The 26,979-nt window shown below is 28.0% G+C and overlaps 1 protein-coding gene across 1 annotated transcript; it reads right to left on the bottom strand.

The window, feature by feature from the left end:
* Positions 1–67: 67 nt before the first annotated feature.
* On the bottom strand, positions 68–25,051 carry LOC135929994 (Y+L amino acid transporter 2-like). Its single transcript, XM_065466751.1, has 11 exons — positions 24,763–25,051; positions 24,263–24,715; positions 8,985–9,110; positions 8,448–8,547; positions 6,718–6,762; positions 5,054–5,177; positions 3,190–3,293; positions 2,771–2,867; positions 2,061–2,216; positions 1,437–1,661; positions 68–1,019 (listed from the first exon to the last, which is right to left on the bottom strand). The coding sequence occupies exons 2-11, from the start codon at positions 24,711–24,713 to the stop codon at positions 960–962; spliced, it is 1,488 nt and encodes a 495-aa protein (XP_065322823.1). The 5' UTR covers positions 24,714–24,715; positions 24,763–25,051; the 3' UTR covers positions 68–959.
* Between the last annotated feature and the right edge of the window lie 1,928 nt (positions 25,052–26,979).

Here is a 26,979-nt window from a genome sequence, read left to right as displayed (position 1 = left end):
ATTTTTTACGTTTATATTTTTATTATATAAATTATGATTTATAATAATAAAATAAACTAATCTATTTTTTTTAGTTTTAAAAAAAAATATAAGAAAAAAATGATATAGAAATATGGGTAAAATATAAGTAATTTATACAAAAGATTTTCGGTAAATAGAGGACAATCGCTGCTACTCGCTTACCATTTTTTTGAATTAATGGGTAAACTTGGGTGGGAGAGGGGTTAAGGAAATTGCACGATAAAGGATAGGTGGATCTAGGACTATGGTAAAGTTTGGATTCCATTTTTTTAAAAGGGGGTGGGGGGGGGGGTCTGCTAACTTTTTATCACTCTTTTTTGTTTGGGGGTCTGCTAACTTTTTTTATCACTCTTTTTTGTTTAAAGCAAATTAGAAAAACGTAACAAACATGGAAAGATTTTTTTTAATGTAAAAAGAGGATTATCAAATAAATGATTGGATTGAATATTTTTTAATAAAAAATGAATAGGAAACAACTTTAAATACAATATTTATATTTTAATAAGGACTTGCATAATGGAGATGTGATTTTTTTAAAAAATTTGGATTATTAATTAACTATGAAGACGTCAGGATAATTTTTTTATATAAAAAAAAGAGGGAGGACTGGGCAAAAATTAGTAAAATATGATTCATTTGAAATGCGTTGTAAAGAGAGAAGGGATAGGGGGGGGGGGCGGGGGATTTAATAAAAAAATATAAATTCAATTTTTTTTATAGAAAAATAATAAATTACGATTTTAATATTATATTCATTCACTCATATAATAATTAATAATACTCGTCTAAGTAACATTGTTTATATAAAAAAAAAATAATTATTCGAATATGGAAAGACAAAAAAAAGTGATTAAGCGTGTTTTCTTTCTTTTAACTTTGAATTTTTCTCTATTCATTTCGGAGTTTTTTTTGATATATGTTCTAATTATACCCGCGATTTATCGGCTCATCTCTAAAAGCAATTTTTCGTAGTCTGGCTCAACTTCGCAGGGTATAACCTTTTTTTTAAAAAAAAATCAATTTAGATGTATGAAATAGAAATGATACCTCACTCGATTAGTAATTGGCAAATAATTTAAATCTATCTTTAGATGGTGAAAGAATTATAAAAGTAGTACACAGATTATGGCTTAAAAAAGTGCGCCCGACCTCCTGTCATGCATGATATTATTTACTAAATTAATGACTCAAAACTACAACTAGACCCCCTCCCCCTCCAACTTCAAAATTGATTTAACGTAATAAAATTTCTCCCCAAATGCTCTATCTCAAATACAGATAAAATATATCGAACCCAGGGGATTAACATTTTTTTAAACATAACAGTAAAAAAAGAAAAGAAAAATAAGTAGGAAAATCATTTGATATTTAAAAATTTTTCCCTCTATAAAAATTAATTTAATGACATGAATAACTTTTAAAATTTTTTGAGACGTTTCAGTGAAATTGACCATACAGCGACCGAGCAAATGCTTCCTGGCCCGGTTAAATTTTTCCTTGTGGATGAAAAGACGATAAACGACCGCACCCAAAAGGAGTAAAGCTAGTGTTATCAATCCCATAACGTAATTTTGATACAAGGGAACGAAGGTCATGAACAAGGACATGAGGAGAAATATTATGGGGAAAATTATCGGGAACTTAAAATAAATTATTTTAGTGATAAATATAATAAGTTTGTAATGATTGGCTTATCCCTCATTCATAGCTTGCGCAAAGAGGTGAAAGTATACAAAATATGCTTTATTTTTATGTATTTATATATAATTCACAAAAAAATTGCGCTAACACTGTGAATGCAGGGTTATGAGATAAAATGATATATATTATCGAGTCGTATCTTTACATCAATATTAGAATATAAATATTTCTATTGAGAATTTAATAAAGATAAATCCAAATTCAAAAAACATTTAAAACATTTTCTCGGATGTTAGGAGGACAAGTAAATGGCAAATTACGCAAAACCATAAATATCTTTAAATTTTCAAAATTATGCTAGTTGTCAATATTATAAAAAAATGGAAAAATTTAGTAACCTTTTTAGGTCTCATAAGCATAGGTCTTTTGTATCTTAACCAAAGCAGAGCGACCACGCCCGAAGCTAGAGCCGCGCTCCTCAGAAACCCGTAAAATTCTAACATTTTTGTAATATCGTTTCCGCTCAAGGCAAGCACGACTATGCTTGTTATGCACTATATGCATTTATAAAAAATTAGGTTATGATCTAACGCAAATGCGTGTAAAATATAAATTAGTGAGGGGGGGGTGTAAACTTTATCACCTTTATTTATGCACTATCAGGGAATTTGATAAAAATATGATTCATAAACCTAGACTTAACCGATTTCTAAAAAAAATAACAATTAAGATTTTACTTATAAAAAAAGGTATAAGCCTCGAGATTGGTTAAAAGAAGATCAAACTAGGGCTGTTAAACGGCTCGTTTAGAGCCGATTTTTAAAAACGGCTAACTCAATATTTTAGTCAGAAAAGCCTAAGTTTCGAGATTTAGCTAAAATGGATGTCCAAACCTTTGTTCCTCTCCAGGCTTGCGTAATACTATTCTGGATGAAATATTGAGTTAGCCGTTTTTAAAAATCGGCTCAAAACGAGCCGTTTAATAATACTAGGTCTTTCTATCATGGTAATATTCTTTGCTTGAAATTTTGATTTAACTTTTTTTAAAATTAGCAAAATCTTTGACAACAACTATATTCGTAATATATAAAGGTGTGAAAAATGTTACATCTAGAAGTAATGCCGGAATAGGTGTCATACTCTTGATGCTCAGCATACCGAAGAGAGTAGGCAAATGGCCCTCCCTGGCGGCCGAGAAATACATTCTTTATTTAAAATATAAATTGATAAATAAATAAGTTTATCAATTAATTTATGAAGTCATCCATCCTGGAATTAAAATTATTTCTATAAGTTTTCAGCTCAGGCGTTTTAACGAAAGAACAATATTTAAATGTTAATTATTCTGTACTGTTAAATATACAACGCTTATCAATCATGTAGTTTAGTTTAAGTTCAAATTTTTTTTGTTTTCTTATGATAAAATTTGTAACTTACTTTTTTTTGGAAAAGAAAATGTGACCTTAGTTACAAATTTTAAAGAAAATATAATAAATTTTAGGTATTATTAATTTTATAAGAATGAACCTTCCAGAATGAAACACGGTGGAATTTAAACTTCCCACGATTGAGCAAGTGACGAGAAAGGGCATGATATATCTCAAAACGGGCAAGGTGTGCTTAACGAAAGTCTGAAATTTAAAAAAAAAAATGGTTATAAATCATACGAATGCTGTTAAAAGTTACTTTTGAAGTGAGAGCTAGTTACAATGACAAAGAGGCGATTTCACTATTTTCCAAAAGTAATAATAGTGCGCACAAATTGAGCGTCTCAAACGATGCGTTACAAGCGCAAATAATCCATTTCAAAATGGCCTCGTGCAAATTGGTAAAATTTACCGTTTGGCGTTAGAAACCATTTTTTAAAAAAAAACGCAAATAGGTTTGCTTTTCATTACTTTTTCTTTGCAATATTATATATATATATATATATAATAATGTAATATAAATAACTTACTTATAATCCTAAAAAAGGAATAGAAAATTAAAGAAATAAGAACGCAGACGATAATATAAAAGACAAATCCTTTTTTTTTTTAGATATTTAAAATTTTGAATAGACGGATATTAATAAAAAGACAACCCCAATTTAAACAAGGGATGCGTTACTTATTTTTTTATTTAAAAATTACGGCAAAACGTAAACGCTCAAATTGTGCGCTGTAATTTGCGGAAAATAAATTTCACGATATTATTATTATGTACAAATCGGTAATATATTTATCACGTGATCATTTCACTCCACGAACTTTAAATAAATAATCTTTAAAAAAGTCTTTACCGCTAACTTAAGATGACCAAATTATTTAATTCCTGAAATCTCAACTTAAATTATTATTTCAATTGGAAGGGAACTTAGGTAAAATCGTGATACGTGAAAAGGAAAGGGAATGAAGATCCAGAGAACGTTCCCGGGATGTACTAGAAAGTTCCAAAAAATAATATTAAAAAAAATTTTTTTTTTAAAGTAATTATCGGAGAAGTTGCAAAGTAATCAATTAGCAAGGCCCAACCCTAATTTTATTTGAAAAAATTTTAAATCAAGTGAAATTAAATATTTTAATCAGAGTTGTTAAAAGATACTTTTTAAATGGATCTAGATACAGACACAACGTCTAAAATAATATCTAGATACAGATTATTTAATCAAAAATCTATCTACCACATTTTTATATCTAGATACAGGATCTAGATACTTGTATCGTATCTAGATCCTTTAACAACTCTGATTTTAATATAAAATTAGGATTTGTAATTAGTGATACAAACTCATCCCATTAAAGCAGAGTTTTAAAAACGGCAAACTTAATCTTTTTAGCCAGAAAAATATTAAACCTTTGTGCCCATCTACAAGTAAAATCTTCAGCCGTGTGCAATATTTTTTTCTGGATAAAATACTGAGTTAGGCCTTTTTAAAAGGCTTATCAAATTGAGCTATTTCGCAACACTAATGGTAATAAAAAAATGTTAAATTTGGGAAAGCAAAAGGTAAAATGTACTGAGCCAGTAGAACCTGTAGAAATGCAAATAAAAGTGGGTTTGGTTTGGATTCACACAATTTTTAAACATGGTTCAAGTTAGGTTTTAGATAATTTTTAGGGTCAGTTTTCTTAAAATGGGGAAAATTAAAATACTGATTATTAACATTTATACTGATTAAATAATTTCAAAAATATTGATAAGTAAAAATTTCGAGAATTTTTTTTTTAAAAAAGTGTGGTATAGGAAGGCCTTTTGCTCAAAGGTAGAAGGGGGGGGGGTATGATGCAAAATCATCAATATGGATTATGGGTAGTTTTGGTTAGGTAGAAGAGGAAGGGGGTATTATCTTCATTGGCCTAGGGGATATAGAATTCTCCCTATAGTTGGTGGAAAATAATATGAGACTTACGACAGCGACAATCTCGGAATCGATAATATCTTGACTACTAAGCACAGTGAAATAGGAAATATTAGCTAGCGTGTAGACGATGGTCACTATCCCTAGCGATATGTATATAGCGGCGGGTAAATTTCTTTTCGTTTTAAAAAAAATATAAAATAAGTATCAGAATTGAATATCTGAGTGCTTCAAGTCAACTATAATTTGAATTGAGATTGACATTTTGCCCGTAAAAATATATTTCGATTCTAAGAGTAAAAAATCAAGTGTGCTTATTTTGTTTTATTTGATTAAAATAATAATTTCTATGTATTTATGTTTATTTTGGATGATGATTGGAAATTGCATACATTTAATAAAGACATTTTAAATAATATTTGATTTATCTATGAATGGCATTTTTAATAATGGAATAAAATTTATATGACATTATTTATGATCTATATTTCTTTCTTCATAAAATATATACTTTATCTATGAATGGCATTTTTAATAAATAAAATTTATATGACATTATTTATGATCTATATTTCTTTCTTCATATAATATATATATATACACCTTATAAAAATTCGTAAAATATTCTTGAAATAAAACTGCAAAATGGATCTTAGTGATAAATAGAATGTAAGAGAGCATTTTATATTTCGAGGCTACCAATATCAGAGTAAAGTATATATATATTAAGGTGTATGGCGAGGGTTAATTGACTGATCTTATTATGGAGACGTCAATCAAAAATATCGAATTGACGCGATAATAAACGAATCACGTTCGTGAGTTTATACCTCCACTTATATCTCTCCAATATTAAACTACGATTTGAGTATATATACTTTTTATTAAATTGCTCTCATAAAAAAGGAAAATAAATTGGCGGGATAATTTAATGATATAAATTTGTTCTTATCATGTCTAAATCAGCTGTTCTTTCATTTTTTTAAAGAGCGCGTCACAATCTGTTCAAAGTTGCAAAAAAATGCAGAAGTTAATTTGGACGTCAAAAAAAAATATAAATTTGAATTATTCGTATTCGAATCGAATAATTCGTTAAAAAAATCGTCCGATTCGCAGATTGATTAATATTTTAACAAATAAATTTTTTTTTAAAAAAAGAAATTCCACAAGGAAAATGATACGCAAACTTAGAGAAAAAATTTAAAAATATTTTGGAATAAATAGGAATAGTTTTAGAATATTAATTTAAAAAAAAAAAAATTATTAATATAATTTGACAATTTCCACTGTCATTCCCATTAGTGATCTACATCGGGCCTTTCAAGCCCGGCCCAAATTTTTTTTTAAAAAAATTTTGCCAACCCGGCCCGAACCCTAAATTTTTTTAAAAAAATTTTACCCCGGCCCAAATTAATTTAAATTATAGAAATTTATTTTTATATTTACAAATAAAAGACAGCTGTTATATGTAGTTTAGTTTCAATAAATAAAATCTAATATTTTTATTTTACATAAAAAATTCAATATAATTTCCAAAGTCCGACCCGGCCCGAAATTTTTACAATATGAGGCCCGACCCGGCCCGGCTTGACCCGAACCATATTATTTTAAATAGAATTAGGCCCGATTTGGGCCGGGCCTAACTTTGCACATCTCTAATTCCCATTACGCAATCGTATATGCGAATAAAATGATATATCAAAATGTTTATTTACCTTTTGAGATTCTTGACTTCCTCGCAGGACATGTTAAGCGCTTCCCTGTTAATCGATTTAATAGTTTTTTTTAAATAATATAGTAAAAGATATCATTTTTCCAAAGTATTTTTTTTTTATCATTAATGTTGTTAAAAGTTACATTCGAAAGACAACTAATAACTTGTTAAAATTTTAAAAGTAACTAGATACATTGATAGATACCTTGAGAACAATTTGTATAACCCACATTTTTTAACATAATTTTTTTTTTAACGGGTTTTTAAAAATCTGAATTTCCCAGAAATGTATGCCGTCATGCTTGGAATACCTAACCTATAAATTTCACACGATTCTTCAATGAACTTCAAATACTTAATATAATTTTTATTAAATTTTCCATACATTTTTTTTTAAATTAAATAATAAATGACTCAAAAGGGTTAACAGTAAAATTGTCTACAATTCATAAGATAGGTATTCCAAACATGATAGAATATATTTCCGGTAAAATCCGATTTTAAAATTTAGAACAAAAACTAGCTCAAGAAATGATTTAAAGTTGTTGTGTCCTAAAGGCGCGCCGGATTTTCCTATAAATCAGAACCGACTCAAAAAATAATACAAACCCGAATAGCGAATAAACGAATCGAATAATTTATTATTCGTATTCGATTAGGACTATTCGAATAATTCATCTTTTTTTTTATTGCGCCTTTTAAACAAGTTATACCGATGACATAGTGTTGTTAACGACTGGATTTGAAACTTATTTCTAACTCAATTATTTTAGCCAGAAAAATATTGTCTAAGTGAGCCTCGAGATTTAGCTAACATATGTCCGAACCCTTTTAGACCAATCTATGAGCAAAATTTTCAAGCTCACTTGATATATCTATTTTTTAGGATAAAGTATTCGAGTTAGCCAGCCGTTTTTGGAATTCGGTTCATGAGACGTTCAACAAAACCAGACGACAAAGAAAGTGCGAACGAACGAGTGTTGTTAACGAAATTAAAAATACATAATAAAGTTAGTTTAAAATGCCAAAACCAATTTTTAAGGCGATAAAGTTTTTTTTTTAATCTTATTGATTTTTTTTATGAGAGAAAATTAGTTCCAACTAAGAAAAGCCTTTCATAAGTAGTTGAGGTACAACTTTGTCAATCACATCACTTGTCAGTAGTTTTGTTAAAAGGTCCATTTTTTAAAAAACGGCCCTGATTAAGATTACCCTCAAGATTTGAAAAATGGAGGTCCAAACCTTTCTTCCACGTATGAGCAGAATCTTTAGGCCTTAAATAATCGGCTAAAATCTTAGCCGTTTTTAAAAATCAACTCAAAGATTACCTGTCAGATTGATAGGTTATCAAAAAAATATGACAAATGATAGATTTAATTCGAAAATATATTAAATAATTATTTCGAATAATTCGAATATTCCATCAAATTATAAGAATTATTCGAAAATTTGTCGAATACACAAATTATTTAAATTTTGAATAATCGAATCGTATAATTTCTTTGCTCGCATTCGAAGAAAACTAATAAAAAAAACAGAAATGCACAGATCCAGCCGATATACAGTATCGGTTGTAGCAACGGTTGATGCCATATTAGTATCGGTATCGGCTAAAGAGTGGTATGAGTATTTTTCTGAAAAAAAATTAAGCTAAAGGACTTTGAAATTTCTCTTTTTTTCTAGTTCGCCAGTTAATTTAAAAACTTTAAATGAAATAATTTTTTTGTTTACCATCCGCTATAAGCGAAAAGACCAGAATAGAAGGCTAAACCGATTTTGACCGGGGACTCGGGTTTGAGGTATAGGCCTGCCTTCAACGTTTCCCTATGCCCTAGATTGTAATTTTTATTTTTTTGTTTAAAACAATATGAATGAATGAATGAAGAGTTAAATTATCTCCTGAAAAAAAATGTAAAAAATGGATACAAAGCACTATAACAGCTGATAATATTTAACTGGTCGGCAAATATGATAAATCTTTATTTCATTTACGCGCGAGAAATACACCTAAATAAGGCGTCGTCCTAGCTCGCTTCCTGTTAAAAGATGCTAAGATAAAAAATTTGCATGCTAGAAAGAGATACCACTGGTCATCTGATTACATTTTAAATGGTTGTGAGGGGGGGGGGGGGGTGATAATATAAAAGAGGTTGTAAAGTACCCAATAATAATATTTCGAACCCCAGCACAAATGCCGACCAAAATTAGATATGGTTAGAAAGCCCTTAAACAATACTTCTTTTTTTTAAAAGAAAAAGAGTTGGTTACCGTTGCTCAATTGAATCAATCCGATGAATATAATCATGGCCAGAGCTATGAGCTTGGTGTAGAAGAAGGAATCCTGGATTCTAACACCGAGTTTGACGCTTACAGAGTTGATGTAGGTTAGGAGGGCTAAATTAATAATCATAATTTATGAAAAATAAAATATTCATTTAAATTTTTTTTTCTTCTTATCATCTATTAATTTATTTCCGAAATATATATATATATATATTCTAAGTTTAAAAATCGATTTATTACCATCTTACCAAACCTAACCCTTTCCGCTTTATCCCCCTCCCTTCCCCCCATTAGTGAAAAATAATATATCAACTTGTAAATTATGTTCGACATGAAAAAAAAAATCAATATAACAAAATATTAAAAAAAGTAAAATTTAGAGCGATTTTTCCTCAAGCAATTTTCCTTTTCTTCACATATATGATAAAAATAATTTTTTAAAAAAAAAAATGTCGTAGGGGTAATATGGACCATTTCTATATTATGTTCCAAACTTAGTCATATACAAAAGGATATAATTAACGGGTAATTTTTTTTTAGCTAACATATTGAGGTAGCCGTTTTTAAAAAGTCGCTTCAAAACAGCCGTTTAACAACACATACTAATAAGTTAAGATTCTCAAACTCAAAATATTTATTTATTTATAATTTTAAATCAGAGCTGAGAACCCAAATTTTACTGAGACCGAACCCTCATTTTAAATGCAGGGTTCAAAAGAATGTATTTTTTTTTTGTGTGAATATCATTTTTCGTGGTATTATATTTTATGCAAAAAATTTTAAATTTTAAACTCATTTTCATGTTTTTATCATAGATAATATAATTTTGTGGAATATCTATTGTTGCTTATTTTTTTATATTTAACAAAACAAATATAATTAATTATATTAAAAGTTATAATAATATAAAAAATAAAGCATTAGACGCGTATGCAGGAATTTACTATGAGGGGGGGGGGTTGTAATTAAAAAAAAAATTTCTAGGAGTTATTGAAGGACATCTTAAACTTCAGAAATTTATTAGGATTAGCACTAGTGCCTATCGATAAAATAAAATGTATCGAAAAATAACCTGAAATTTAGATTAATGCACAAAAAAACTTTTAAGAAATATCATCAAAGGAAAAATAATTATTAAGAATCATATTACAAATTTATAATATGAAATTCAATCTTCTTTGGGATTGAGCTACTTTTTTAATGATATAGCGCATAACGTAAACTCCCTATGTTTATCTTCATAGGTAGTACTTCTGAGGTATGTTGTCATTTTTCTAAAAAAAAAGGAAGATGCTTTTAATGGTAGATAGTAAGTACTAAGGTAAATTTTAATTTATTAGAGTATAGTCTAAAATATGCACGAAATTATGCTAAGCAACCTATAACATTTTTTGGAACATTTACTATGTTAACCTTTTAAATCATAGTTTGCATTCAGCACGGTGATTTAGGTGTGGGCAGGAGGGACATATGAGTAGAGTATGCAGGAGTGGGGTAGAGATAAGGAATATAGAAGGCTTTCGTAGGTGTTTTAGATGTGGAGAGTCAGGAAAAATGTGGAACATGACTTCAGAAGGGAGTGGGGATAATACAAAATATTAGAATAAAGAAATATAATAATAACTATTATTATTTATATAAAATACACAGATACCGATTTTGTTTACTCGATACAATATATTCATATTTGATACAACATATTTGATACCTTAACGACCATTACAATCGATATGATTACTACGATTGGTGCCGAAACGGATCCTTAATTAAATGATCATCCTTTCCACATCTAAAACATCTTCCGAAACCTTTATTCCTTATCTCTACCTCACCCCTGCATACTCGACTCATATACCCTTCCTGCCCACACCTAAAACACCGTAATTCTTTCGCTACCCCCCTTCCACTACCTATACCTGCTATCTCAGTAATGCATCAAGAGATCCTTTAACATCCTCACAATAAAAATCGTCTGACAGAAATATTTAATTTTTTTTTTTTCGCTATCAAAATTGTAAAAATATTCCTGCGATAATAAAATTGGAAGATTTAATCAAGAACCTTTCATTGATTTGAGTTATAAAAGTATCCAGGAGGTGGATAAAGCGATTTATTTTATAGTATTCTTCTACTCACCCCTATATTGATATTCGAACGTTTGGCTGGTATACAAATATGAAATTAACAGCTCCGTTTTTGATTCGACAATAATCTATCGTCATCTACATTTGCCCTAATCTCCTTAAGTTCCAAAATAAGGCTCTCAAAGCCATTCCCAAAAGTCTAAAATCAAATAGATGCCATTTTTTTTTCCAATTATTTTTACATAATATACTTGAGCAATTATAATTCGTTAGCATAGATATTACAATGAAAAAAAAATTTGGTTGCCCTCAAAATAGAAAAAAAACGCGAACTTATTCTAAGGTTTCCTTGGGATTCCGCCGCAGCTTCAAGAAACGGAATACGGCAAAAAATATTATAAACGAAAAAGAATCGATGTAGTTTAGAGGGGAATAATTTTTTTTAGAGGGTTGGGGGGGGGGAGGTAATAAATTCGGTTACCCTATTAATAAAAGCTTGGTCCAACTAAAATTAGTTTCCTTTAGGCCGCCCGGCCTATAAAACCGGGTTGGATCAAAAATCGAAACCATCGATATTGATTATCAGTTGAAACAATAGAAAATTTATTGACCGATCATATTCTCAGTCTCTCACTGAAAACCCTTCACACAAAATAAAGAGCCGTCGGATTTTAAAAAAACTGTTGGTCTTTCGATTAAATGAGGCTTGCCAATCCAAAAAGTCTATATTTTTGTCGATCGTTCGTGCGGTTGTCAACCGCCCAAAACCAGAGGGTAGCTATATTTAATCTTAAAGGGTGAGGGGGAAGGGGGTGATTTCATAAATCTTTTTTAGGGGATTCCCCAAAGTTTTTAGATGGCTCTATGTACCCCATCTAATATCGACGTTATTAGTTCTTACCCTTTAAAATAACAAACCAATCAGAGGCCTTGTTTATAGTAAGCGCGAAATACCTCGATGTCGCTCAAACGATTCGTAAATTACAAAAAGTGATAAATTATACAATTATGCTTATAGTATAGCAATAAATTACGCATCGTATCAGAGATATCGCGTCGCGTTTACAATAAAGGAGGCCTTATATACTTTTTATTTAAACGTCTCGCCAAATGACGCAAAGAAACCATTCAACGGCAAAAATAATGACGTCTCTTAATTAAATAAAACGCGTCGTATATTTATCTATCTCTTTTACCCCATTTTAAACTACCCCACCTTCTTCCCCTATTTTAAATATAAAAAAAATTAATTTAATATTTCACCAGCTGCTCGTTCAAGTTTCGCTTACTTAACATCTCGATAAAATGTTTAAATTTTTTTTTAAAAAAATAATATATATATGTTTATTTTATAAAATATAATTATTATTCTTGTTTCTCGAAATATAAAATAGCATAAAACCGCGAAAAATTGTAACACCTAACCTGCTCGAATCTCGCGTCGAGCGAAAAAGAATTTAGGTCAATTGGGATACTGATTGACCCGAACCGGAATTTCGGATTAAAGAAAAGAATATAAGAGATCGATTAAATTTTCCGTATATTCGAATTCGAAAAAGCAAATATCAAATAACGATAGTTCCGCTAAAAGCCAACTTCATACGTAGAAGAAGAAAAAAACCAAATAAGAGGTAGCCCTAAGATCTGGTGTATAACAGAGACCTACAGACCTGAGCAAACCGCCAGGTCCAGGTATACAGGCCAGATCTAGAAAAATTTTTGACAACCAGGGTCGGACCGGCATTTTTTAAACACACTCGGACTTGTAAATGTTAGCCTTGCAGGTTACTGCCCTGGTATACATAAGTGATTGTTTTTTTAAAAAAAGAGATGTTTTAAGCAAAATACAATGTACTTTTAAAAAAAATAATAAATATGGTTGAATGAACGCGAAATAAATGTATTACATATTACATGATAGCTGTCATCAAATTTATTCTATTATAAAATATAGTTCTTAAATTGGGTGAGCAGAACGATTTTAAAGGGATGAGCAGACGAAAACGCATCCCGAACATTAATCCCCTAGAAATAAAAAAAAGTGATTTGTTGGGTTATAAAATATTTATTTCTTCTTTATTTGTAAAATTTTGGCCAGCTGTTGGTAAGGGAATCTATCTGTAGTTAATGTTTCGAACTAGGGCTGTTTATACTTTGCAAGAGTATAAAGTGAATAAGCGTTGTTCATTATGTTCAAGCGTTGCGTTATTTACAAAATCAAGCCAAAGTATATGATAAAATTTGAAAAACATATGTTGTAACTATTAACGTTATAAAAGAAAGAATCAGCTTACATTCTGCCATTTTAAAGTAAGTTCCCTAAACTTTTTCCTATAAGACTTATAATATAAAATTTCTTGATGGATTTATTAATATAATGACATCTCCAGATGCCAATTATAATATATTACTTACTTAAGTATCAAGAGCTTTCAATTTTGCTAGTACCTTCATTTTTGAAAGCATAAAAAAAATATATTGTTATGTTAATTATAAAGAGAATGGATTAATGATTGATGGAACTACTCTTTGTTCAAAATATATTGATTTTATATTGTTATTTATTTATTGCTTTTAAATTAAATAAATAATACATATCAATTTATATTATTTATTTTACCGAAATTATGATTTACAATCACCAGAAACTTAATTTCCTTTTTTATCCCCCTTTATAACAAAAAAAACTTCAATGACCCCTTCCTATATCAATTGCAACTATTTTATTGGGGTGGACACTTAAAAACATTTTGAAAGAGTAACCAAAAATGAATACACAAATATTTTTATACTTAATCTCTCATAGCATCTTATTTTAAGCATCCCAAACCGTTCCAGAGTCACTCCAGCTTATAAAAAAGTTCACATGCAACTGACAAAATTAATTCATTATTTTTTTTATACTCCTTTTACAAAAATGAAAATAATCTCAATCTAATATATTAAATTTAGTATTAAATTAGGTTTATTTTTCATCTTTAATTTAAAATAAAAATTATAAAATATTGAGCTCTCGTTGTTTCACCTTCCGACATTCCTAAACAATTTTTTAACTTATGAAACTCAAATTTTCGAACCCCATGCATTGGTCCGCTAAATTTTATCATTCAAATAGAGTCAATATCGGTTCAATCGGATCAGACAAACGGCTAAAAAACGGTATCTCTCTACTGACATCTAGCTAGTCTTTTATAGCAAATAAAGATTGAATTTCCATATAATCACATTTTTCCCATCTCCATTCACACTTTAATAAATAAATATATTATATTATTACTTTTTTTAAAAAATTTTTTAATAAAATAATTAATTATTTATTATAATGTGTAATGAATGTTTATGATTATTAAAAAATTTTGAAATTTTTATAAGATTTTTTATTTTTTAGAATAAATTTTCTCTTCAATTCAATAACCTTGATTTTTTTTTTCCTCTTTCCCTTTTCTTTTTTAATATGCTTTTTATGAATTTATGCGCCATGGTTTAGATTGGATAATTTTTGCAGGAATGGTTATACATTTGAAAGAATATTAGCAACCGTTCCTATCTAGACAATGGTTAAAATCTGAATTTAATTTGTGGATAAGTATTTCTTTCTCCTTATTTTTTTAATAGTTTGTTATTACTAACTTTCTACCCCCCCCCCGTGCTCTCTAGGACCCCAACCAATGACTGATGATCTTCCCTTGGTGATTAGAAAGAATGCGATACAATTATATAATTTGACTAACCACATGAGGTAGGTATATGAGATTTAATGACATAATATATTCTTATTACCCATATTAGAGAGCTTTGCTAACTCCTTTTCTTTCCTAAACTACTTACTTGAAAAGATCTGGTTTATGTTAGCGTCAATTTTTCCTGCACGTGTAATATTACCAAAAATGTATTCCATCATGTTTGGAATACCTTACCCTATGAATTTCAGACAATTTTCCCATGAAATTTTAAATTTAATATTAATTAATATTCCATATATTATCTAAGATAACATTGTTATTATTTTATTTTTTTTTAAAATTTAATATATAAAATATCCGATAATTAAATTGGTAAAAATTATGTAATTATGGTAAAAAATAGGTAAAATATTTATATAAATATATAAAGATATATATTTTTTTTAAAAACTGTATTAATATAAAAGAACAGTAGAGGGAAATACATCAAATTAGTAAATACAAAATCAAATAATTTAACATCATTATTTTAAAATATGTAGTATCAATTTTTCAAATAATTTGTCATTTAAGCCTAACGACGATTTTGGCCTATTTTTCATATTTGCAAAACTAACTAAACGTTCCAGATAATGGTAAAAAATAAACATTTAAATTTAATAAATATTTCTTATTTTTTTAAAAATTATTTAACATATCTCTTATATTACGCCTGTCTTTCATATAATTGGATACCTTTAAAATTCGAAAATAATTCGCTGCAATATTTGGGAATCAAACGTGCTTCCTTTTAATACAAAAATAAATTGTCATCTTCTTTTAATTAAAGAGATGGGTATTTTTTTTGTATATCATCTTCTAGATTTAATATAATTTTTCTTTTTATATTAAAATTTTAAAAAAAAGTTTCCAAATTTAACAAGATGATATAGAATTGGAATATGAATCTTTGGCTGAGCCGTATTTTTTTAAATCGCCATTATTAGCTTTTAAAACGGGCCGGGTGTGCAAATGGTATCTCTCTGCAGGTATCTGATATTTTTCATAATATACATTTAGATGCTTGGCACAAAATTGTAGTAAGAGAAAGTTTGTAAAGGAGCCATCTATAAATTTAGAGCATTCTTTACACTTAGCAAACTATTTTATTATTAGTTGAATGGAACATTTTATATTTGTATTTCACAGTGTGCCCTTGTAAATATCTGATTCACTTTCTTTCAGATCCCTATAATTTGTATCTTCTTGAACCTTCGTCTATATCAATATCAAATCATCCATGATGTTCGCGGTAAATAAAATCAAACGGAATAATAATAATAACCAATTAAAAATTCGGATAAAATTAAATCTATCAAGATTAAATTAAATTTTAAATCTATCAAGATTAAATTAAATTATTAGAAATTAGATACAAATATCTACGATACTTTTCATGGGTATTATAGTTAATTATGTAGAAAAAAAAGGAAGAAAACACAAAAACTGTTTTTTGAAATGAAAAAAATGTTTTTTTTTTCCTAATAGTAATTAACAAACCAAAGATCAACAAATTCAAAATGGGGTTAATTAAAAAAATAATAAAAAAATGCATATCGATCCACTGAGATAATAAAAACTCTAACTCAATTTAGATTTTTTTTCCTTCTTCTGTTATAAACTAATGAATGATGATGTGCTATTTTATTTTTTAATATATTTTTTTTAACGATTATTATATACTATTGATTGTTTTATAAAACAAATAAGGAATAATATTTTTTAAAATATTATATTAAAAGCTTTTTTTTAAGGGCCATTTTTAAGATCACGTTCGCGTCACCATTATTTCTAATTAGACGCGTTGGACCTGTCGACCCAACTTGTTAAAACCCGTCTCGACAAATCGAATAGGTGGATTTTTTTACGATTCTTAAATCCGCTAGATGATCCGGGATATTTGGCTCAACCAGAATAATTAACTATATACTATCCGGTACCGGTCAATATGAATATTAAAACCCGAACCGGTAAAAATGAGTCTTTTCCACCCCCCTCCCCCCACATCAGTTTTCCTTTAAATAGGTGGCATAAATGATTTGAGAATGGTCAAACATAATTTTTCAAAATTTTAACCTAAAATTCCAATTCTTGTAAAAAAAAGAAAAGAAGTTCAATTTTGTGATTTTCCAAATAATAAAATTTCTCAAAATTTTGAGCCAAAAAAATTATGTGCCTTAATTAAATCATCTAATTTTTTTTTAAAAAAATCCAATCTTAACATTTTACTTAAAATCAAATATATTTTATTAAAAACGTGACATCTTTATAAATATTAATACTAAGTTTAACACAAATAAATAAATTACTTAGATTAATCACATAAAAAAAAATTGGTTTATTTTTGATCCTTTTAGGATGCGGCATATCCGGTTTAAGGCAATCCAATCTTTGATTTCCCCTTTGATCTTTCATTTTATTTATTTGTCATAAATATTTCTTTCTTTTCTTCTTCTTCAAATAAACTTATTTTAACTCCACTTTTTATTGTTCCTCGATTAAAATCATCCACCCTTTCTTTAAGAATTCACTTGCCGAAACGGTATCCGTGAACCTGTGGATATCGGAACGGAACCAGAACCCGGTTATTTAGGTGAAACGAAACGAATAATTTGCTACATTATTCGTTTTTCTGTGAATAACGAAATTTTGCTATTCATGTTCGATACTCGGCCCGTATTCGCTTTTGTATCGGATCCATTTATTCGATGGCCATAAAGTTACATTTTTTGGGGGGCGTTGTTTTGGGAGAAAAGGGGTGGTGCAAAAAGCACTCACTATTAATGGTTAAAAAGCCCTATTTGGGTCGATTTTTCAAAATGGCTATTAAGATTTTAGCCAAAAAATAAAAGACCTAAGCATTGTTGCCAGCTATGAGCTTAAAATCTTTAGGCTTACATAATGTTATTTTTGGTCATAATCTTGATCGTTCCGTTATTGGATTTGTAAAAGAGATTTGAAAATTTATTTGCCCAAAAATCTTGAAGCAATAACTACAAAATATAAAATTTAGAAAATTTAATCTAAGGATTTCATTTATAATAAACTTAGTTTTAAAACAATTGGAATTTTATTTTGGGAAAAAAAAGGATGATATTAAAATTCATTATTTGAGAAGCATATTCTCAACAAAAAAAATCTTCCGAGATTAAAAAAAAAATCTTTTATTCATGATTTTTGGAATCTATTAAATTTTAAATATAATGTTTGACTTAAAAAAAAAATCAAGCATATTCATTATAAAATAAAATTTAATAAAAGATTATTTTATGTCGACATATTATACAGAGGAAAAAAAATTTTTTTTTTTATATATATAATGAAAATTATATTTATGTCCCCTCTGGGCTTATTTATATAAGATATTAATCAAAATTTATTATTTATTCAAAATATAAATTATATTTTTTTTAAAGAGGCATAAAAATAAATATACAAAAAAAAATATAAATGAATGGGGAAAGTTTTTATTTATTTTTTTATGTCTCTACCTAAAAAGTGATAAATTGTCAAAGTAATAATTACAAGTTTGGGTAATTAATTCTCCCCCCCCCCCAAAATTGATTGAAGAAGAAAGGAATCCCCCGGGGTTTTGAGGTGTTTAAATTAAAGTTCGGTTTTTAAAAATGGCGCGATTTTATCATAATTATTTTGCTCTGATTTGGTTCAATCGTTATTTTGGTCAGGAAGAAAGGAGTGGTGTGGGGGGGGGGGGGTAAAAACGTTTCAAATTAATGATATCCTCATGATCTTTGTCACGTGATGCTAAGATGACTTTTTTTAATGCTATTCTCTCGAAAATGCTATCGTGAGAAACTTTATGACATTTATTTTAGTGTTGTAAACGAAGTTCGTTTTTTGAAAAAAAATGATGAACGCGTTCGTGAACGAAGTTCGTTTTTTTTGAAAAAAATGATGAACGGCGTTCCTTTTATTTTTGACGAACTTTGAACGTGAACGCGTTCCTTTTTATGACGAACGCGTTCGAATTTAACGTTCGTTCAATTTTAAAAATATTTTTATTTGTATTTATTTGGAAAATTTAATATTTCCGATTTTTTTTAAAAAATGTATTAATATATTTTTTAATCGGCTGTGTATTTCCTTTTCACATTTCAATTTTTTTAACACATAGTTTATTAATTTGAATATTATTGTTTATATTTTAATTTAATTTATTAGCATAAGCATGGATATTATTATTTAATCCTCATCATCTGATTCTGAAAATCCAAAATCAGATGAATTATCATTACTATGGCCAAATATGATAAATGTTTTACATTAACATCCTATATTGAAGGAACTAATCCAATGCTTGCCAAGTGTAAAATGTGGACAAAAAGTATTATATTGTCAAAATCTTCAGATTCCAATTTAAAACGACATTTGATTTTAATATTAATTATTTGATTTTATATGATATAACTAAATTAAATCATTAAATTTGAAGAAATAATGCATTTGGGATATTTGACCCAACAATAACGATAGTTATTTTAAAATTAAAAAAATTAGTGGCCTCAAATACGGTCAACCATTGATAGACGTCGTATTAATAAAAGGTATTAAACCTATCACTCTCAATTAATTACATATATTTTATTTTTTTAAAGATTTGAACATATATATAAAGATCAATATGTTCTTTCTGCAATTATACATCCAATATTCAAACTTCAATGGCCATGGATAAAACGTCCACAGAACGAACCTATTAAAAATAAACTTATAGCGTTATTGAAAAAAAAGTTTTTAAAACCCTTGAAAACTGTTATTTTCGAGATGTCCTTTTTTTTTGTCGAGAGTAGAGAATGGATTGGAGTAGGAAAACTTATCTCAATTTTTTGCAATTAACAAAACAATATATTTTTAATTAACACGTCAAAAGAGCTGTTTATTAAGTATAATACCACAATCCCCTCATCTGCCCCTGTAGAGCGCGTTTTTAGTATAGCTAATGCCGTATTAACTGCCAAGTGTTCCTGTCTATCAGATAAACTATTTTGAAAACAATTTGTTATTAAAATTTAATAAGAAATTTTTTTTATAAAGCTATATTATATTATTATATTTTATTTATAATTATATTATCAAAATAAAACTACATTATTTTTTAACATGGCTAAAATATATTGTATTAAAAAATATATGTTTATTTATATTAAATTAAATTTAAAAAAATTTATCATAATATTTTGAACGGTATATGAACGTGAACGCGTTCCTTTTTTTTGAAATGTTTACAGCACTACATTTTTCTCGTTATATTAACGAAGTTCTTCGTAGAAAATGGCGATTTAATTTTTTTTAATGGTAATTTTATAGAAATGATTCGATTTAAATATTGCCCATGCCTTGAGATTTCGCGAATAGATGTCCAAACATCTGAGGAATTTAAATTACTTGAGTTACAATCACTCATTATTCTCAAGACAAAGGTCTAACTCCGTTTTTTTTTAAAAATCTAACTGTTATTACTGTGTGATACTTGCGTATATATTTTGTGTATCTCGAGGTAAGAAGAATATTTTCAATCATCCTTCTCAAGATCAATTACTCCTGTTTAGGCGAGGTCTTAGGAGTTTTAAAACATTATTAATTTTTTGTATTAGAGGTAAAATAAGGCACACGAGCAAAATCTTCAGGTTGGCCTAATATTTTTCTGTATAACATACAAAGGTCTTTTTTAAAATCTAACTGTTATTACTGTGTGATACTTGCGTATATATTTTGTGTATCTTGAGGTAAGAAGAATATTTTCAATCATCCTTCTCAAGATCAATTACTCCTGTTTAGGCGAGGTCTTAGGAGTTTTAAAACATTATTAATTTTTTGTATTAGAGGTAAAATAAGGCACACGAGCAAAATCTTCAGGTTGGCCTAATATTTTTCTGTATAACATACAAAGGTCGCCGTTCTTAAAAATCGACTCAAATCGGACGTGCAAGCAACCATCAGAAATTTGGCAATTTTATACAAAAATTTTAATTTTATAAAAAGATTTTGATAATCAAAAGAACTATAAATTTCTTTTGCCAAAAAAAAATTTAAAATGAGGGATTTTATTTTTAAGTATTATAGTTATATAAAATGATAAATGGATAAAATAAAATTATATATATAAATATATATATATAGAACCTGACTCATTTTTGTTTCAATCATTTTAAAAAAGAAATTCCAATCATAACTATATTTTAATAAATTAGTAAGGCGAACGATGTAGAATTTGAGGAATGAAAGAATAATTGGGAAGAGAGATGTAGGGAAAGAATGTAAGAAAGATTAGGGGAAAGATTGGATGAGAGATGAATTTTAACCGATTTGGGTCCACGTTAAACAAATGGGAACAAAAACTCAAATATTTTTTTTTATGCATTAAAATCACGGTACGCGCCGGACAAACAAAAGCGGAAGTCCTAAATAAATTTCCGCCAACCTTCAAAATGGATCTTTAAAAAATTGAAAACGAATTTTGGTTATAATTCTATAAACTCGAAATTTAAAAAAAAAACTTATGTTTTACGAATAACAGCAAAATTATAATAATATATGTATATTAAAGCGCATGCGCATAATTGAGTTTGTCCTTAATTTTATGAGATTACTATTTTTAATTATATTTTGTTGATTGATTTGTGATAGATATTAATTAATTTGAATTTATCATCTCTATTCTCTACTAACTAACATTCACAACAACAACACAAACTATTCTCACATGTTGCATTTTCGTCGTAACGATTTCGAAAAATTTGCGAAATTCCTATTTTTAATTTTAAAAATTAAATTTTTTTTGAGCTCGACATATCGAACCTATTTTTTCCAGACCGAAACTGGGGAAAAAATTACGAACACTGCTTTCTTTCTTCCTTTTTCAATCCAGTATTTCTATAGTCTTCGGACCGGTGGTAATTAAATTACTTTAGACTCGCTCATGGTCCGAGAGATAGGATAAATGGATTTCGGTGTCGATAGTATTTTGTGCAGAGATGTACTGATACTTGAGATCATGTAGCGATACTAAAGTATCGATAAGTATCGGCCAATACTTTTACCATTACCCATTATAAGTTTGCCAATACCTAATCCTCATTAAGTCATAAATTAATAAGAAAAAAAATGATTGATTTCCAAATTTTTAAACAGATAAGGCTAGGGCCAATGTTCAAGATAAGCGATCCAAAAAAAAATAGAGCGGTGCGAAATCAATTTCTCGATATTTTAATATTTTTAACGTGAAGCGCATTAAAAATTTATTTATCGTCTGCTTACTCGTTATAATTCTGAATAATTTCCATATTTTAAAGTAATAGTTGTGAATATATATATCATATATTTTTTTAAAAGCTATTTTTGTGGGAGTTGAGTGAGACTAAAGAAACATAATCTTATAATATTAAAATTTAAAAACTTTCTTATAAATAATTTATTTGTCAATTAAACGTGTTTTTATGGATTATATTCCTTTAAAAAAAACACTTGATATGTGGGTAGTTTCTCTGGTTATATATATCATATTGGGCAGTGTTGCTAAACCAGAAAAATATTATGCACGCCTAAAGATTTTTCTTCATAGATGACATCACAAAGGTTTAGATATCTATTAACTTAATTTTAATATTAAATATAAATATTAAGAACACAAAATATGTTGGCAAAAATATCTGAAATTTATAAGGTAAGGAACTACACACATTCTTGAATACATTTCTAATAATATTAGATTTATTTCAAACTTAAAAATGGCCCGAAGTGAAAAATTGAGAGATTCCAATATTTCGATACCATTTTTATAATATATTTTGATTATAAAATCATGGATAATTTGATTTAAGATGCCTTATTGTTTTCTATAAATATGTACAACTGACAAATATTAAGAACCCCTGTTTACAATTAAATATACCAACAATATCATACTTAAAAAAAATAAATAAAAGTCCCCTTGAAAATTTTTAATTCAATTTTTAAAGGAAATATTTGATGTTTATTGAAGGAAAAGTTGCTTGTATGAAATATTATTTTAAACAAGGCAAAAAAATTAGGAAAAAATGAATCGAATATTTTGGAATTTTTCATTTTAAGGATCTTATTTGTTATTATAAATCTAATGTAAGACCTCCTTTATAGTAAACATGTTGTATTCTGGCGTTGTGTTATTTAACACCTTGAGGCCTCATAAGTCACAATGAATGATCAAAAATGTTATATTAAAATTAACTACTATATTGAATTAATGTTGTCAATAAGACACTGTAAACCAATGGACTGATTCAGCTGGGCTAATTGGCTAGACCCAAATATCAAATATATCCAAAAAGATATATAACACAGATATTTATATTCTAGTTGTGTGGTCAGTATAGTTGGGTAATAGCTAAATTTTGGCTACATAGAAAATCTATTTACATTAAGGTGTTGTTTCTTTCAAATTCAAGCTGCTATAAACCCTCAAGGCAAAAGTGATAGTTTTTGGCCAGCTAAAAATTGGCTTAAATAGCTAAAAAATATAGTAATTACAAAGCTATAAGGTCAGACATACAGGATTTTGAGTTGGGTGGAGGGAGGCTTTTTTAATAATAAATTTTATTGGATAGTTTTAGATAGGCCCACTCTTTGAGTACATCTGGCCACAGATTACATTTAAAGATTCGTGGGTAATTTAATTTTTTATAAGGTTTATTAATGTATCCTTTTTTCAGAGAAGGGGAGTGGAAGCAGCATCTACATGACAGGATTTTCACTGGATGACCCCCTTCAAAAACCTTTGCCAACCCCCTAAACACGGCACCTTCGGCGGCGGTGTCTCTTTCTTATTATTTTTACCTATTTAATTTATTGATACTCTTATCAAAGAATTTATAAAGGATAACTTAAATTAATCTATCTCTACTACCAACTATTGATATTTTGTGTATATAAAGAATTTATTTTTTAGATAATAAATTTAATTAAAACCTCCATTATTTACAATGAATTAATTATTATGGCATTATGAGCTTGCTGAAATATCTAAACCTTTTAAATTACATTTAAAAGGATAGTTTATTTGGAAAACAATGTGTATGATTGTTTGCAATATATAGATTTTGTCGATGAATTCTATAATAAAAATATTTACAGCAATAAATTTTGTCCTATTTCATCTTAAAATTTAATAGATAATCCCCGAAAAAATTTATCCCACCCCCATTAAAGCAGCCCATCCCCTCAAAAAAATAGGATGCAAACTGTTCCTACCCCTCCTGCGCATGTAGACACTGTGGGGAAGTATAGGGAAAAATTTAATTTGCTTAAAAAATGAGAAATTTGTATAGGAATAGTTCCCTCTTCTATGTTACAAATTTGTATGCTATATTAAAAATTTAATCAAAAAAAAAAATAATTCAATATTTCATATCATATATATTAGTATAGAAAATTCAATATAATTTTAAAAAATATGACTCACTTAATGTACAAACTGCAATGATAACCTCACAAATGTAAGCTTGACTGTTATGGAAGAATGGTTCAATGAGGTATCTAGCAACAGCCAATGAGGTGACTGATTTTGCAATTGGTTCCTTGAGAATCAGGTCAATCCATAAAACTAAAAATGAAGGCAAAGGGCCAAAGGCTTCCATCACATATATATATTGGCTCCCTGATTTTGGAATAGTCAATCCCAACTCAACATAACAAACAGCTCCAAAAAAGCTAAATATCCCACACATAAACCATATGAGAAGTGCAAGTGCAGGAGTCCCGCTGTGCTCTAAAACAGATTTTGGAGATACAAATATACCTGAGCCAATGATAGAACCAGCAATTAGGCTTATACTATTCAAGAGTGTCAATCTTCGTTTTAATGATACCTTAAGATCTAATTTGTTGGCTTTGCCATTACTAATATGATCCATTTCTAAAAAATATAAATTAGAATTATACAAAAAGTATATAAAGTTAAACCTTTAAATTATGCAATTTCCATACATTCCAAAGTAAATTTAAAAAAATGTATAATTATGATTGTGATTGAATTTAGAATTTGAAGCTTTTTCCCTGATTTTTGGTGGCAAATAATCTCAATGGTCTTAATAGAATCAAATAATATAAAAATCTATTGGTACATTGATGCATATAGGTTGATTAAAATATAATAATTAAATCTTGAGCAAAGTTTTAAATAATATTGTCTAAATTTATTTGCTATAATTTTATGACAAACATGATCATGTTAATTCTAAATGAGTTGTGCATAAGTTAAAAATAGATTTAAAAAAATTTGCGATACATAAAAAAATTTAAAACAAAGATTATTGTTAATCAGCTGATTCTACGCTAAAACGTGAAAAGAGTTTCATTTTAAATATTTTAATAATCAAGTCATGAAAATTCAGTTACTTAATATAATTAATAACAAAATTTAAATTATACTAATATCTATATGATTAATATCTTAAGAAAGCAATAATATACAATAACGAGATCTGTGATATAGAGGAAACAATGAATATAAGGGGGGAAAAGTCATAGCAAATTTTCTATTGTCTTCCTCTCTAAAATTTTTTCTTTTTTTAGTTAACACTATTTTAAATTACCTTTTTTTTTCCTTTTAGCTAACTTACACATTTTTTAGGGGGCTCAAGCCAATGCCTCCCTCCTCTAAGACGCTACTGCTGAGTAATATAAATAAAACGTATCTCAAGTTAAGGATGTTATTAAGATTATGTTTTATATTTATTTATCCTGTATCACATTATGATTAAAGGTATAATTTGTTTATCAACTATAATATATAAATGATTAAATTTTTAATCATTTTCATAAGCAAGTTATATTTAACTATGTATAGAATTTAATGAAGGACATACCATGCAGGAGGCTGCAGTCAAACCTATTCGTCATCAATTTTAAGGTCTCCATGGCAGACTTGGTAAAGTTTTGAAAAAGAATTGAGCACCACTTTATTTTTTAAATTTTTAAAAAAATTTGAGTTGCTTAATAACATTTGTATAAAATTTTTTTTAGATTTATTATCGATTTCTATTTTAAAGCTATAATTTACAATTGGTATATTTCCTATAATATTTCAATTAAATTTTAAAACCTAGTCCTAACAAAATTGACTAACTCTAGCATTATGAATAAATTCACAATATTTTGCTAACGCGAAAAATAGTCTTTTTTAAGGTATATAAATCTTTTTAATAAAATATAGTTTCTATTGATTTAGAAAATCTATACCTAACGTTATATGAATAATTTAAATTAAAGAAATTTCAAAGAATTATGCCTTTATATATTTTTATATTTGTTTATACCAGCGTCTACATGAGCGGGAGGGGTAGGAACAGTTTGCATCCTATTTTTTTTGAGGGGGTAAGGGGTAAGCTGCATGGGGGTAAGATAAAATTTTTTAGGGGGTTATCTATTAAATTTTGAGATGAAATAAGACAAAATTTATTGCTGTAAAAATTAATACTTTTAAGTATTATTATAATATAATTCATCGACCAAATCTATATATTGCAACCAATCATACACATTGTTTTCCAAATAAACTATCCTTTTAAATATAATTTAAAAGGTTTAGATATTTCAGCAAGCTTATAATGCCATAATAATTAATTCATTGTAAATAATGGAGGTTTTAATTAAATTTATTATCTAAAAAATAAATTCTTTATATTCACAAAATATCGATAGTTATTAATTTAAGTTATCCTTTATAAATTATTTGAAAAGAGTATCAATAAATAAATAGGTGAAAATAATGATAAAGAGACATCACCGCCGAAGGCGGCGGGAATTTTTTAGGGGGGTAGGCAAAGGTTTTTGAAGGGGGTTTGCATCCAGTGAAAATCCTGTCATGTAGACGCTGGTTTATACCAACATATAAATCTAATAAAATGTTCCATTGACATAAGCGTCACTCGCTTCAAAATTACGACTTTTTGACCTAACATTTTCAAAATTAGTTTTCTTTTTTTTAAGCCAACATTATCAAATTATATTTGGTAAAAAAATCAAAATTTTGAGGGGGCTCTCTTGAAATTATTCAGGGAACTCAAGCCCCCCCTAGAGATGATACTGACCTGATTACATACTAGAGCCAAGTCCGGAAGCTAGTCCTGACAACTTACCTTAGTTTATATTTGCTCAAAATATTTTTACGGGGTGAAG

This window comes from Gordionus sp. m RMFG-2023, chromosome 5 (assembly GCF_954871325.1).
Source record: "Gordionus sp. m RMFG-2023 chromosome 5, tfGorSpeb1-WG-v2, whole genome shotgun sequence".
NCBI classification, from domain to species: Eukaryota; Metazoa; Nematomorpha; class Gordioida; order Chordodea; family Parachordodidae; genus Gordionus; species Gordionus sp. m RMFG-2023.
The sequence above is the reverse complement of the archived record's forward strand: the minus strand, read 5'-3'. Positions and strand labels throughout refer to the sequence as shown.